This window comes from Diplotaxodon limnothrissa, linkage group LG12, assembly GCF_057381915.1.
Source record: "Diplotaxodon limnothrissa isolate DT_005_m linkage group LG12, D_limnothrissa_male_GT1.1, whole genome shotgun sequence".
Taxonomy (NCBI): Eukaryota; Metazoa; Chordata; class Actinopteri; order Cichliformes; family Cichlidae; genus Diplotaxodon; species Diplotaxodon limnothrissa.
The window spans coordinates 17,067,914-17,084,323 of NC_140607.1; the positions used below are offsets into that span (position 1 = coordinate 17,067,914).

The 16,410-nt window shown below is 42.1% G+C and overlaps 1 protein-coding gene across 1 annotated transcript; it reads right to left on the minus strand.

Moving 5' to 3' along the window:
* Positions 1–7,246: 7,246 nt before the first annotated feature.
* Positions 7,247–14,970, minus strand: arrdc3a (arrestin domain containing 3a). The gene is made up of 8 exons (XM_085367223.1): positions 14,481–14,970; positions 12,530–12,611; positions 12,261–12,408; positions 11,859–11,961; positions 11,442–11,698; positions 10,673–10,829; positions 10,432–10,574; positions 7,247–10,333 (listed from the first exon to the last, which is right to left on the minus strand). The coding sequence occupies exons 1-8, from the start codon at positions 14,758–14,760 to the stop codon at positions 10,265–10,267; spliced, it is 1,239 nt and encodes a 412-aa protein (XP_085223349.1). The 5' UTR covers positions 14,761–14,970; the 3' UTR covers positions 7,247–10,264.
* Between the last annotated feature and the right edge of the window lie 1,440 nt (positions 14,971–16,410).

Here is a 16,410-nt window from a genome sequence, read left to right on the forward strand (position 1 = left end):
AGAAAAAAAGAGTTAGCGATACTGACTTATCACACCATCCACAGGGGTTAATTTGTGCCGTGAAGGAACAACAGTGTGTGTGTGTGTGTGTGTGTGTGTGTGTGTGTGTGTGCAACCACATGTTTAAGAAGGAGGCAGCCTGGCTAAAAAGAAAAAAGTAAGTGCTGTTAGTTCCCTTTATGCTATTGGCTGAGGTCTGTCAGCTGAACCATGGAGCCATAGTCCAGCTCTGGTGGTGGTTTCTGGTTCAGAGATTTATCTTTATTTTAACAGGAGCACCCACTGAGATCATGGGATTTTGCTGGGATACAATACGCCGCCTTAATAAATCACAACAAGAAAAGTAGCTTCCATAAGTTTGACAGATCTCAGAAAGTTATAGGAATTAGTTTAGCCGCATCCTCCCTCATCTCCTCACGGTTCTGTCTGGAGATTTAGCTTAGCTCTCAATCATTTCACATCATCTCAAATGATAATTAGAATGAGAGCCTTACTTGTTGTTTTCTGCCTGCTGCTGCTGAATCTCTCAAGGACAGGTATGCAACGCTTTTCTTTCTCTGTAAGGGAGAAAGGGCACTGCATAAATATGTTTGTGCAACAGCAGCAACAGGGAGGGGAAAAGTTTAATAATCATGACTTCTTGTAGGTTATTTATCTGTTCTGTGACACCGGTCTGTTCCTTGTTATTATAGAGCCAGCTCAAACCCCATTAACATTTCATCAACTCGCACTTTGTTATGATTGATATCCTTTGTGGCTTTCATCAAATTGTAATTTGGACACAGCCAAAAGTGTTGCTAGAGGACAATTTGGATGCACTCATTCTTATGATGACGCACGTGTTTTGCTTGCATTTGTGTAAGGGTGTGTGTGTCAGTGTGGCTGTCTGAGCCACCTGGCCATTCCTATCCGTTCTCCTGGATTTAGCTTTACAGACACCAGCTGGGCTGACAGGCAATGTTGTGTACATGTCTGTCCCTCTGACCCGAGTTTCAAAATATGGGTTCAGAAAATGCCAACTGTCCAGTCCAGTTCAGACCAGACAGATGGAAACTTCTGGAACACGAGCTGGAGTCCCAGGATACCTGGCAACAAATTTAAGGACAAGAAATTTAAATCCTGCGATTATTGATGTTATGCACCATTAATAGCGTCTTGATTCCTGCAAGGTGTCAGGAAGCAGCTCTGTTAAGTCTCAGCAGAGAATACAACAAATAAGCAGCTCCTCTAAAGAACTAGTTTATTCTCTACAACAAGACAGGCAGAGGGATTTATAAAACGGTTGAACTGTTGAAGTATTGGCCAGATCTTTATGAAAAAAGCCTCTGTTTTATAATTGTATTTTCCTGCTAATATGTTGAATATTCATCCTGAGGGTTGTTAAGAGTGTCTTGTTTTGTTCTAGAAGTACAGCTCCATGATGATCTTTTGAGTGCAGCAGGATGTCTTAAGTGTGTGTATGAGTATAGATTCAAAACATCAAGGCAACTTTGCACTTCAAGCTTATCAGCATCCTTGGAAACTTTTACTCTGGACATAGAAATGCTGGCCCAAGAAACAATAGTCTGTGTTAGAAGTAAACAGATTTTTCAATCCCCAGCTGACATACTTTTATACAATATTAGATCTTTTTCGCTAGAGCTCCTCAGTTGATACATTTTGTGTATATCTGCAAGCCACAAACTCACTCGAAAGCCCCTTGCAGACTTATAAACATCTGTAGTTTCCCCTGTGAGATGTATTGTAAGACTCGCCCTGTTTACAGCATTGATAAGGACTTTTATGGACATCACTGAGCTATCACCAAGTGGGTCCTAAATGAACGGATACACTATATGTTAGAGGGAAAAAACGGCCACAAGATGTTTGGATACTACTGTGTTCCCAATGTTTTGATCCACAAACACATGCTTTATCAGCACGTTGGAGAGCACTTGAGTGTGACATTTTATAAAGCACACAGCAACACAACTAACGCCGTGCAGTGTGCAAATATCACAATAAAAGTGTTATAGCATGCAGTAGTGGACAAAAGGGGGTAGAAAGAAAAAGAGAATTGGGGAGGCGACTGCATCATTTAAGCTATTTTTAAATAAAAGGTCATCACCATGGCAAGCACGTTTGCTTTGCAGGCGGAATTTTAAAGGACAGCTTATAATTTGCCTGGAAAGAATGTGAATCCAGTGAAGAGGAGGGCAGCAGAAGTTGGAGATTAGAGGAGGAGGGGCAGGCAGCGCAGGGACAGAAGTGCTGGGATGGACAGACGGGGTGAGGGAGGCAAAGGGTAGGGAAGAGGTGACAGATTGGATGTTTGGAGGCAGAGGGGTGGAATGACATGGAGAAGTGACTGGAAGGCTCGGACAGGCTGCCCACCAGACAGCCCCGCCTTCTCTGTGCCCTGATGTACCTGTTGTTTTTTAGGAGCAAGACACACAGGAGGGTGGGGAGAGGAGAGAGAGAGAGAGCTGAAGCTGAGCAGGGACTTTGCACAAGAGCAGAGAAGGGGGATGGGAGCTGTGCTATGAGTCAGCCGTGGCTAAAAAAGGAAGCTGAGCAACTTCCACTGGGGGACCAGCTGGGTAAAATAAGACAAGTGGTGAAACAGCACTCCTCAGCCTGACCTCTCATCCCCCTTGAAACAGAACATAAGGGGGCCAAGGACTTTCGGAAAGAAGTTGTATTTCAACTTGCATAATTCCTGCTTGATGTCGCGTACTATTAGTCACATTTTATATGTTACAGATTTACTGACCAGCACTTCATATCAGACATTAAAAAGGATGTTAGAACAGCTTTATTGAGAAATATCTTATGCTTTTATGCTTCCTCCCTGACTGAATACAGTTATGAAAGACATTACAGATATTTTCTTTTTTATTAAGCAGCAAATTAGGGACATGTCATCAATTCACCTAGATAGAAACTCTAGTATCATCGCTGTTTTTATGGCAACCTTTTAGTGTCCTTTTACAGGCTGCAGCAGAATTTCACTCGCTCTGTGTTAGGTGACATAACAGAGGGGGTAGAGTGTCACTGGTGAAGTCCCCTTAAGCCTCCAGAATAGAGCAGAGCACCCGGCATTGCTCACCGTGGTGATAAAATCTAGTAATGTGACCTGTGTGGTATACAGGTCACAAAAAGCTGGAAAAAAGAGAGCGGGGGAGGGGAACTTGTTCAAGTACAATCTGTCCAAAATGAACCCCGGGTCACTCTTTCCCCCTCGTGGCCTGGCTAACACTACTGGCTTTGTTATTCTTCTGCAGTCTGCAATCAAGCTGTTATTTGAGCATCTTGATATAAAAGACACTTTACAACTGGATTCACAAGTGCATATATAGATTCAAAATCCCTTCTTTAGGTCACATAGACTATCTGTTGGCACAATTAAAATGACACAGTAAATCTTTATCACACTTAACTTGATCTCTACTTTTTGGTGATTTTGGCTATTGCTGCGGGAGTCACTCATAATCAGCCTATTTTGATGATTAGTTCTGAGGATGTGCTGGCAAAGAGATGCACAAAGTGTGCAGGACCTTTCCTACTTAATGGCATGGCAAAGTTGTGGTGCTGCACATGAGTGGCAAACATGCCAGGGGACTCGGGTGCAGTGTGTGTGTGTCTGTATGTGTGAAGGATGGTTGGAGGTGGAATGCTGACCATGCTGGGACTTTGGTATGGCATGGATGGGAGTCTTGGCATAAGAACATAGCCCACTGTAATTCTGGCTATCATGTTCCTGTCCTTACTAAACATGGAGACCCACAGCAGCCCACCCAGCTCCACTGAGAACATTTAAAAGGATTTTCAATTAGCACCATCGTTTTAAATTATGTGTGGTCTGTGTGTCAAGGCCGAGGTGGCACAGACACAGCCAATTTCAGCTCATTTTTAAAAAAAAACAAAAACAATTATGTTTTCTTACTATAAACAGACAGATCAGTGAGGTGAGAACAAACTCTGGAGACCCGAGGCTGGGATTAGTCGAGGAATCTGACATCTGCCTTTCATGGAGGAACAAACTTAGTCAATCAGGCTAAAAACTGACAACTGACATGTATTGTTTAATCACAGCAGCAGCTGCTGCTGACATACATGCAATTTTTAATATCTATTTACCGATGTCATTCATGCAAGGACTAAAGGTCCCCATGAGGTTTAGCCTAATATTCACCAATCTGCCACAAGATTAAACCCGCTGACAGGTGAAGCAGATAAGTCTGGTCATGCTGTTAAAATGCAAAGTTCTGCTAGCAAAACTCTGTTCCCAGCATTTCTGTGAATGTTATTTAACATGCTGGCTTCCTACCTAAATGTAGTTACAAGCCAAGCACACATCCACCATGGCAACGGCACTCCCTGAAGACAGCTGCCTTTCCAAACTGCACAGATTCCAGCCCAGTCAAGCTTCTAGACTTGACTGGAATCTGTGGAGTGAATCTCCTGGGAAAACCCCAATCCATGGACCATGAGACAAACTGGATCCAAAAGATCCTCTGGCAATGCTGGACTGCCAGACAGATGACCAAGATACAGCGTATCAGAGATGCTTTCATGGCATTAAAGTGGGTCTGCCCAAAAGAAGGCAGGTTGTTTTAATGTTGGAGCTGTCCATCCATCCATCCATTCGCTTCCGCTTGTCCTTTTCAGGGTCGCGGGGGGCGTTGGAGCCTATCCCAGCTGTCATAGGGCGAGAGGCGGGGTACACCCTGGACAGGTCGCCAGTCTGTCGCAGGGCCAACACACAGGGACAGACAACCATTCGCACTCACGTTCATTCGCACCTAGTGACAATTTGGATTATCCAATTAACCTATCCCCACAAGCTGCATGTCTTTGGACGGTGGGAGGAAGCCGGAGTACCCGGAGAGAACCCACACAAGCACAGGGAGAACATGCAAACTCCACACAGAAAGACCCCGGCCTGATGTTGGAATTGAACTCAGGACCTTCTTGCTGTGCGGCAACAGTGCTAACCACCGTGCCACCGTGCTGCCCTGTTGTTGGAGCTGTATCAAGCAAAATCTCAGCATAGTAAATGAGGAAATTAAGAGCTTTGTCCTACCGTGTGGCTACTTCGTTTTTGGCTGTCTGGCTTTCTAGCTCTTTCTTTGCTACTTTCTTTGTGCTCAGTAATAAAAACAGGTGGAGCTCTGGCTGAATTTAGCTGCTGGCTAATGTTCACTTTCATGCAGGCTGTGTCGTCTAAATTCTATATCCTTCCAGAATATCTGGATCCCTCTGTCGCTGAAAAATGTACTGTTTTAATCTTCATGCGAGCATGGTTCAGTGACATGGCAACTAGTTTAGAAAATAAGGTTATCCAGTTACAAATGTGATGTAGAAAGGCCAGAATTTGTGAGTCTATCTGTAGTAAAATGTGTTTGTCTTGAGAGAAAAGGGTACACTTTAATGATAACTACACAGTAGCTCAGTTCTGTCTGTCAGCTGCAGAGGTCAGACCGTATTGCTTAGATTATACATGTCTGTATTATACTAAATCAATGTGTGGATCATGCTGAAATGCTTCTCTCATTTTATAAAAACAGTGGTCATAATTTTGAGTTTCTGAGATACATTTACGCCTATTCCCAGATCTTTGCTTTCATTGCAGTATCAGACCTGTGGCTATGCTGGCTATCCAATTGTTTCATAAGAATGTGTGAGTTCACGTCACTGCCGCGTTCCAGTCCACTCAGCGTGTGTGTGTGTGTTTGCATTTCTATTATGTCACAGTGATGATGTGACACTGGCAGGCAGGCTTACAGGGGCCTCAGCCCCAACATCCCCCTCCACGCTGAACATGCCTAGTCACACCAGGTTGCCGAGAACCTCTGGATCACACGGGGGCTTCTGGGTAGCGGGATTATCCCGTGAGAGGAAACAGCTGAGGCCTGTGTAGCGTCAGCAATTGCTAATCAACACTCTCACCACACACACATGCATGCACACTGCCACAATCTATGGTTTCCCTTAGTTATCCCCTCCTCCTTTTTTTTCTCCCCAGTCTACAGGGGTCACAAACCCACAAAGGCCCGGGCCCACAAAAGTCAAAAGGGGCCAGGGGGGGATTGAGGGTTGAGAAGAGGAGACAAAGAGAAAACTGAAGTGCTGGGTCAAAGCTGGCCGGGCTGCTGAGTCATCACTGAGGCTGGCTTGAACTAATACTTTGCAAACATTTCCAGTAAAAGTTGATGAGCTGTCTCTTCGAATTTGCCTTGTTAATTTTGGGAAAGAAAATTGAAAGCGGTTCCTTCATTCCTCCGTTTCTACTGCACGTCACAGAGCTTAGAAGTATCAGAAACTGTGAGGTCCAGTTCTGCAACAGCATCAACGTTCTTCATGTCAGTGAGATCATTTGTGCATCTTGTCCCAGCTGGATTTGCGACAAAAACAGAAGGCCCTACAACACATCCTTTCACATCCGGCGGGATCGAATTTGTTGAGCTCACTTGTGCACACATGCACATAGTTTGCAAAGAAAAATCAATTAGTAAAAAACTGGGCTGACGTAAAATGCAAGTCGATGCATTACGGATGAAATTGACTTACTGGTCTGCAAAGAGACTGTTAAACATAGTAAAGAGGTCATGTGTAGACAAACCACCAAGAGAGCAGCACTATGAAGTTAGAAAGCTGCAAGTTGTACAAGTTAAACATTTATCTGAGTTTAAACAACTAGGCCCAGTTAACTTTGGCAAACTTTAACACTGATGTCTTATTTCAGGATAGACTGGGCTAAAAAAAAAAAAAATACTGCAGTATTTTAAAAAAAATTACAGGGAATTTGAAGTTGTATTAACACAAATGTTTTTGGTTTTAACACAAAATGTGTGCATCGTCCAATATCTTAGTACTTGTGATCCAACTAAGACCCATTCAGTGTCCTTCTCAGTACCATGTATCTTTTGCCAGCAAGGATCAGTGCTACCTTCAAACCACCTCTAGGGGCAGTGTTGTACTACTTTTCAAGAGATGATTGGCTGCCTGTGTGCTTGTAAGTCTCTTGTGACCCATTTGTATAGATTTTTTTTTTTTTTTAAGTAAAGCACTGGATAATGATTAGTCATTTAAACAACATTTGCTTTTGTATTTAGAGGATGCTTTGTTGTGATCAGTTGTATATGATGGCAGTCAGTGAAACGCAGGAAAGGTGAACAAGTGTGCAACTACTGGCCTACACTATTGCGTGTACAGCTTTGGAGGGAAAACACACACAGGAACCACAGTTGTGTAATTTAGAACAAATGTTTATTCAAATCAAGAGGAAGAACTAGACGAAAGGTTAAAGCATTCAGAACATAGTATATTCATAGAATATCAATACATCATCGTGATGGAAAAAAAATGAAAATGAAGAAAATTCTTTGAGTAATATTGCACTTTGTTTCCAAAATGTTTCAGATCCCATCTCCTACATCCCATCTCTCTGAACATTTCAGTTCCTGCCTTCTTCAGGTCAGGAATTTAGCTTAGTTTTGACACTGGACTACTCTGAGGCCCAAGCAAATGGACTATGGAATTGACCCACCTGAAACAAATATGTAAGCTTATTCATTACCGCGTAGCTTGATTCAGTTTCCCTAAGATAAAAGCCCCAACAAAGAATCGCAAAACAAGTACATTAGTTACCACAAAAAGAAAGTGTTTTGTCCCAGGTTACATAAATGTTTCTTGAAGGGAGAAGGGTGCTGATCAACAGCTGCCACTCCCTGGCCTGAAGGGGATCAGACAGGTCAGGGAGACCAACCCAAAAGGTTGTTTGTTAAAATTATAAAAACCAACCTATCAATGCCCAGAAATACATGGAAAAAGATAATAGTCAACCCTCATCAGCTTCAGAAAAAAAAAAAAAAAAAAATGACACAATCGAGGCCTGTCCAAGATGTCTTTTTTTGTTTCTTTGTTTAAAACAACCCTTGCTTTAAATGTCTTTTTTCTGTCTTCCCTTTTTGTCCATTTAAAAAACAAAAAAACAACCCCCCCCAAAAAAACAAAACAAAAAAAAAAAAAACACGGAAAGGTCTGAAAACATACAAGTGTTAAACAAAGAGAAACGAGAACAAGAGTTGCAGAGACATTGAAAAATGAAGCATCATGATCAAGTCCTTTCTGTGTCAAGGCCACTAAGATAAGATCACTTTAATAATCTGCAGTTCGCTGAGCACTGTCAGAAGCTGTACGGTTAGTTGCCAGCAGGATCTTGATAAGAGCATGCACACACCGAGCACACACACAAAGTTGCCTTAGCTATGTTTTGAAATGTAAACTTAGGGAGAAAAAAAAAAAAAGAGTTACTAATCTTAAAAAGACTGAATAATGCATTTGCGTCCTACACAACACCACTTTACTTAAAAATCCTCTAACACATGGTTAATACCAAGTAGTTATTAAATCCAGACCTTCACCACTGAATGCTACTTTTTTTTTCTTATTTTGTGTTTTTTTTCCTTTCTTTTTTAAAGTGCTGCTTGTCATCTTTTCCTGAATATGCTGAACCTCTGTTACAGCTGGTCTTTTATCATGAATGAGTTAGGAAACCAATGTATTACTCATTTCAATTTACTACTACTACTGCTACGACTACTACTACTTGCTCTGACCAGCATGAACAGAAGTTTAGCAACATTCCCAGCATTTCATTTGTGCTGAATTTACTTTCTTATTTCAAAAATATTTTTCCATCTTTTCTTCTTTTTTTGGAATTAGCATCCTGGCTTCACTGGTCTGGTAAAGTCTGTAATGGATGAAGTGGGAAAGTGCAGCAGGACATAAAGGGAATGTGATTCGTCTCAAAAAGAAAAAGCTGCCTCGCTCCTCTGCAGGTCTGCCTCTCGTTTTGGTAGTGAACAAAAACTTCATTATTTTTTCTAAGCAGTGCAATTAAAACAAAAACCTCAAAACTTTATCTTCTCTCTCTCTTTTTCCTCCTTTTAACAAGTGAGAAGACCACCTGAGACAGTGCTAGTCGGGCAGTTATGCAAGCCTGGCTTGCCCTGAGATTAGGAGTAGAGGGGCTGCAAACAATTAGGGTGAGTCCCTCAATAGGGCACCACTTTATGTCTCACACACACACACACACAAATTATACACACACCCACGCAAGCAAGCGCTTTTCCCGTCAGCTTCAAATTGAGTGGCAAAAGTCTGCAACCCTGCTAGTCCAAATCCAGAGCCACCACGAAGCTAAAATTGTTGCAAGCTTTTCTGTGACTGGAGCGAATACGAGAACAGAATAACAAGGAGGGAAACCACAGATTCAAGCTTAGGAGGCAATGTAGTTTAAAAAAAAAAGAGAGAAAAGAAGAAAGCTTCCACATAAAGATTAAGTCTGTTGTACAAGTACTGTCTGGTTGTTGTTAGTCACAAGAAAATGAAAATTCTTAAACAACTTAAACAATTTCAGTGCATTGTTCTTGTACTTTTCAGTCTTCGTTTTGCTTTTGCTTTTTTAAAACAAATCCTACTCTCAGCGATACTCAGAGTGATGCAGATTTCAGTCTCATAGTCTCATAGTCTGGTGCGTTGCAAGGCTGAAACTAAACTATTAGTGATTATTTTTTAAACTCTCATTAAACAGAGCCACACAACTCAAGTAAAGAACAAGATGTGCAAAACAAATCCATAAATGAGGCAGAAGGACCTAGTATTTGCTTTTTTTTGATGACTGATGCTGCTGCTGAAAGCTTACTTTCAGGACTATGGTGGTGACAACTTTTTCTCTTCATCCCATTTCCTTAAGGTGAGTTCTGCTGATGAACGGACATGACAAGTTCTGTCCTTTGTGAGAGGAGCTAAGTCCTTATGTGCCACAGGTACAGAAGAGTCAGGGGTGAAGAGGAGCTTGGCAGGCTGAGCCGTGGCGGTTCTTCCTCGTCATCGTCATTGTCGTTGTCAATACCATCACCAGGGCTCGCGCTACTAGAGGGTCTTTTTTTTTTTTTTTTACCCCGCCCTCTTCGCATACAGAATGGATACATGTTCATCTGTACATATGTCACCCTCAGCAAGCTGACACAGGAAAGGAAAGACACCCGGAACTGGTGACTCCCATTTCTCTTGCTGAGGGAAGGCAGGAACAGATTCGTCCAACCTGACTCACTCGTTTTTGTTTGGGTTTTTTTGGTTGGATATTCTTGTTTTTCCTCTTATTGTCAACAGCATTTTGTAAATGCTGTCAGCTGAGAAAATAATCAAAGCTGAGCCTTACAGCTAGGCTTCTTTGAGTTTCCCCAAACATCTCAGGGGAATTGCTGGGATATCCTCAGCGTGATGGGCAAGCATCAAGTCTGCGCTCCTCTGTACGGCTGGCATGATCTGGGTTAGGATCAATCTAGAATGGGGGAAAAGAGGGGGAAAAAAGGTGTTTATTCAAGGAAACAAACTGTTTTTGAGACTCTAAAGGAAGGTCATTTGCCATTTGGTGCTTACCTCAGAGTACAGGGGAGGGGGCTGGAAGCGGAATTCGTGAATATAGGCAAAGAGAGGTCCGTCCAGCTCCTCGCGGGCTGCTGGGACATCCAGACAGCTCTGTCTCTGCTCTTCCGTCACAATTTCAGCGTAGCTTGGAGGAGCTGCAAATGAAGACGAAACAACACTTCAGCATTCTTGCGATTACGATCCCTTGATTAAAATAGAAAAAGATGCTTCATGACAATGAGATCAAACGTACCTTCCGGCCTTTCAGGCAGACCCATGCCCAGCCAGCTCATGCTGCACTGGCTGCTGACGCTGGAGGTGCGGGAACCAAATGGGTGAAGAGGGATGGTTCCGATGACAAGAGGCAGGTTCAGGGACAGGTTGATCGCTCCAGGTATGTCTACATACACCTGAGCACAGACATAAGAACACCACAACCGTTTAGCATATGCAAAAAATAAAACAACATGTCATACAGGGTTATAAAAAATGTAAAAGGGCTATGATCAGTCTAATAAAAGGCTCTGGAGCTGAGCAGTCAGCATAAAATGAAATGGCTCCTATATCTTCTCAGAAGTACTCGAACCAGGACTGGGTTAGGCATTAGTTTGACAATATGTAGGGCACTGTCATGAGATCAGTTGCTTACAAAAGGTATAAGCAACCTAGCATTTCTGTTCATGGTGTAAAGCAGGTATAAGCACCCTGATGGCAGGTGCTGCCACAGATATTCTGGGCTAATGCTCTTAGCTGCATGTGGAGATAACAACTGGTGCAATCCAAGGCCTAGTTTTGGCAATGTGAGCTGAGTCAGCCAGGTGCTTTACCAGAAGAGATATTGACTTAGTAGGAAATATAACTTCTACAACAGAATGGCACTTAAAACAAGTAATAATGTGGTGGTGGTAAGGTCAGGGGAGTGTACTGGAAGTAGCAAGACTTGTGTTTCCAAATCTACAATATCTGGATATACACTGAAAGATTATGTGAAAGTGATCTAAACGCCTCATTATTGTGCTCACCATGAGAGAGTACTCCACTCTGATAATGCTGCAGTCCAGGATGGAGGGGGAGACTGGCGGGATCTTCAGCATCTTTCCGTTCCACGTCTCCGTTTTGCCCGAGGACAGAGATTCTCCCCGCAGGTTAGCCACCAGCTGCTTGACATCCTTCATCTTCCCTTTGGCGTAGAAGGTCTGAGTCTGGTAGATGGCCGCCTTTGGCACGACCATGCGTGATGAGCAGTTCTCGATCTCAGCAAAAATCTGGATTGACTCCCCTACAGAGTTAAAAGGACAGGAAGCAAGTTAGCTGAAGTTTATCTACATTTATTTATCAGGTGTGTTTTTGATAATCAATGCAGAAGCTGCAGGGACTTCCACTTACTTATCTGGTTACGAGATAGCTAAGAAAGTCATTAATTATTCACTTATTCTTACCTGGGGTGTATCCTTTCCTCTCAATTTTGGCACTTAGGGAAATAGGACCTGAGGTGCAGAACCAACAGCAAAGTGTCTTATCTTTTGTGCCGGCCTGTGGTGACTGGGGAAGGTGGGGAAAAATAAAGACATTATTTTTTGCCACAATAAAAGCTAGATTGATAATCAAACACCAGCTACTCCATAGTTATAACAATAAATAGCAGCCAAATGTTTTCAACACTTGTTCTGTATTTATTTTTCCATGATTCAGGGTGTCTACAGTGTAACCTGCTGAAATTCCCCATAATTAGGAAAATTATGCCCTAAGTGACTCATACTACGTTTTTATTTCCTTCATTCAGTGCCATCACCAGCTAACAGGCTCATTCACTGGTCAAGTGAATTGAGTCGTAAGCTTACCAGCAATAATGGAGTGTTGATGTCAATGTGCTCAAAGACTGTAAATTCTTTCTTGGTCTTCATGGGTAGGAGCCATGGCCTGTGGAGTTCTGCCTTTACCCAATAGCGCACGCTGCCATGTTTCCCTTCGAAAGAGGTAGCCAGAGGTCTGCAGGAAAAGAGCAGAGCAGGAGAGAAGGGAGAAATAATGTTATAATCACAGTACAGCCAAAAAAAAAAACCCCAAAATAAAATAACTGCAAGTCTCCTAATATTTATGAAACACTTACGTCTGTGGAAGCTCAAGGCTGAATGCATACTCATGTCTTCCTGAATGGATAGTGGTGAGTCCTTCCTCCGAGTTATCATCGTCTGAAAAACAAGGAGGACAATAGTCCAAACACATATATACCATACCTGCGTAAAATGCTCTACGAAGGCATCTGAAAGTCATACCAGAAAAAAAAACAAAACAAAAAAAAAAAACACAGGGTGGGGGAGAAAAAAGAGAATAAAAAGGAATTTACTATAATATCTGGCCGATTTAAAACTTATGTTAATGTATTGAGAGATAAACAGTACACCAATATTTAGAGGAAAGTAAAAGAAGTTGATTGTTTGATGGTGTCAGAAACTGAGCCCTTTTCCCTTCCTTCTTTCTTCTAGTGTTATTCCCAAGAACAATGAAGTGAATCAAAGAGATCCAATGTATGATGCTAATACATTGAGGCTATTATGGGCTGTGTGGAGGTTCGACAAAAATCTTAAATCTGCGCTTTAAAAATAAATAAATACTACATTTAAAAAAAAATCGGGCACAAGTACAGGAAACTTAGAATTTCACTGCCTAGCAGAAGAATGAAATGTAGTTTTGGACAGGGTTGTACAATTCGAATTGCATTTTCTTTTTTTTTCTTTTTTAAAAATACATGAATATATATTTTTTTCAGTTAAAACACAAAGAGTGATTTTTGTAAAGAGCTAGGGTGCGCTTCTGCCAGCTCAGCACTCCCTCCCTCCCTCCAAGCAGCAGCAGCAGCCGTGTGGTAAACAAGTGCAGAGCTGTCACTCAAACGGCAGACTCCAGCAGGAGGAGACCGGCCTAAACCGGAGCGAGCAGCTTCCCACAGCCACCCAGCCTTCATTACGCATTCACTGTGCGACACCGCAGTACCGACCTACCTACTACACAGCAACAACGTATCAAAGAGCATACTCCGAACAAAAACTGCAGCAATTTCTCCACTTTAAACCACAATCTTTCGATTTTATTAAAATTATTTTTTTTATCGCTATCATTTTATGAGTTATCATGTTTGCTTAAGGGCTGAGCTAGTATATAGTTTTCATTATTATTATTATCGTAACGGTATAAATGTTACCTTCCTTAACTGTCTGGGTTTCCTCCCCCTTTTTTGCACTAAAAAGTGCACTAAATAAAAGTACAGAAATGACCGTTGGTTAAGCACAGTTAGACTGCTAAACACACCTATAACAAGACAACATTTCGCCTAGCAGAATACACGTTTACCAAGGGTTTAACCATAGGGATAAGTATAGGAACAAAGTATCAAGCACTGCAGCTCCTTATACGTTTCAAACCGCACGTACTTTCATCTGGTAGCTACATTTTACAGCTTTTTTCCCCCTTCACCGAAAAGTTGCAGAATTTTCTGTCTGCAGGGTAATGATGTCATCAGCCACAGATGAACATCGCAGCCAATGGCAGGCAGCCGGAGGTAGGGGCTTGCGTCTTTACCCCGCCTCTCCCGGTCCAGTTTTCTGAACAGGATTGAACCGCTTTGAACAATAGGGGGAAACTTAAGAAAAGCTACAAAGAAACACTCTTTAAGATGTGGTTCTGCAATGAAATACACTTACAGAGACTCTAAACACTGCTTTATTTCTCTGGGCCTAATAAAGAGAAGCAAAAACAAAACCAATCTTACGCTGGACGTTAAATACATCGAGCAGAGCTGCTGTCATTCATTCTGACACCTTGACACAAACAAGCAACCACGGAGCTGTATGTTACGAGCGTAAAAACATCATACATAAAAGCGCCGTCAGAAAATGCAGCATTATGAAAGTTGGTCAACTTTTTAATCGTGTCTATCACTCTTGTTATCCTTCAGCTACACCTTTCATTGAGCCCGAGGCCACTAAGAGCATCTCACCCATCAGGTCAAGTGAGAAGCAAGAACTTCTGCAGGAAAATAAAATCAAAAAACAAGTCCTCACCTCTCTCGTGTCCGATTAGGATGTCTTTGTGGTTCAGATATTCCACTTCTTCTGTGTAGTTTTGCGTGTAGGCAGTGTTGGATCCAGCATTTCTCGATTCAGTCCAACGAACTTTTGCAAATCCTTTCGCGTGGATTTTGAGAGATTTCACGCGGATTTCTCCGGTGACTTCGATGATCACCCTCCCTGAGACGCAGTCCCCGCTCGAGAAAACGGGGACATTGCTGTCATTGAGACAGTCATAGCTTACTGTGAAGCTCTTTACCTTTCCTAGCACCATGGTGGAAAGAGGCTACACAGACCTTGAAATACTAAAAAAAAGAAAAGACTCAATGAAGAAATATCTCATAGAGCCGTTTTTCCGGACACTGATCAGTTTACCACCTCTGCAAAAAGCAGCAGGCACGATCAGTGGCTTCTTCGAGGGCAGTTCATTGAGATCTAGTAACAGCAACTGATGCTGTTATCATCTGCCTATCTGCTCGCTAGTCCCAGTCAGACAAGGAAACCCCGGTAGCTCAGCGCACTTTAAACGACTGCCAGTGTGGGGAAAAACAACCTCTGGGCGCATGCGCGGGGCTTCACTGCCCCCTCCTTCCGCCTTCTGGAACAAGTGTGGCACACAACCAGATGATAAGTAAAGTCAAACAGCTGAAAGACTACACAAAGAAATGTTCGCCAAAAAATATCGTTCGAGAGGAGAGGCTTTAAATCTGATTCGATTTATTGAAAATATACGAACAGATCTAACAAAGTATCACCCAGACTTATTTCTAGACTTTTGATTCAAAGAATGAGAGAAGAAATGGAACCCTCTCGGCCCTCGATTTTAATGAAATTACAGATGCCCTGGCTTTATGGTATGTGATGCAGCAACGATTCATGGCTCATACATCAGCTATGAATCTTCTTATAGGTCTACAGCTCTACAACCCCAGCCCTGCATCGGCATTTGGTCTCTGTGCACACACACATTACATCTGCGATGTAATCCACACAAATAGTTTCACATTATCAGATTTACTGCAGCGTCTGCATCTGTGCACAATCACCAAAAATAAGAAGAGCTCGATTTTGTTGGATGATGCCTGCAGCACTGTCAATAGTATGAATTGTTTCATAGTGTTTAGCCTGGGGATCTAAGGTGAATGTATCAGCCAGCTTCTTATATATTCGCATGTAAATCAAACTTATTATTTTGTGGAAAGATTAAATGAATCCACGGCACGGCAGACATCATCCTTGTGCTGAAGTCCTAGTTTAAAGATAAACAACTCTGAGGATCAAGACGCCACCTCGCGGCGGTCGTTGTTCCCAGCGTGGGCGGCAGTATCACCTGTTGAACGTCACTGCAACTTACTGTTGGTTCAACCAACAGCTAGTTAGGGCCAATGACATCACTTCTGATTTCAATTCAGTGATAATTACAGGGCATAAGATAACATTTTGTAATGTTATGCTACCTAGAGCCTTTACAGTTATAGTTAGTTACACAGAAATTGCGATATGTCTCTGTGTCCATGTTCCGTAATTAGATCTACAGTAAAGATTGGCGCTAATTAATTAAACACAGATTGTATTTGATTAAGAGTTCCATCCACACATCTTTTCCTTATCTAATTAGGGGTTTGGAGTGGTGCGAATTTGCTCTTTTTATGCTTAGATAAATGCTGCCCTCTACAGTTGGCATTTTGTAATGACAGGCTAAGGTAAGATTGGTTTTGATATTATTTGTGTTCTTGCTGCTAAGTTCTTCTCATCTCCTGCTGGTGTTAGAATTACTGACAGTAGGTGTGATTTATGTTAAATATTTGTTTTTAAATTTTTTTCCGCTTAAACGGTGATATTTGCATAAATAGTCAGTTTTTAATGCATGTTAGAACGTCAACAAAAATGAAACCTCTTATTTTGAAAGCGTAACCGGGATGTG

What these genes read in the sequence shown, in the direction of transcription:
- arrdc3a (XM_085367223.1), bottom strand. Translation starts at nt 14,760, where the DNA reads ATGGTGCTAGGAAAGGTAAAGAGCTTCACAGTAAGCTATGACTGTCTC. An exon ending in CCTAATCGGACACGAGAGAG is followed by an intron (nt 12,612 to 14,480) that starts GTGAGGACTTGT and finishes CTTGTTTTTCAG; the next exon opens with ACGATGATAACTCGGAGGAA. An exon ending in TCAACACTCCATTATTGCTG is followed by an intron (nt 11,962 to 12,260) that starts GTAAGCTTACGA and finishes CACCTTCCCCAG; the next exon opens with TCACCACAGGCCGGCACAAA.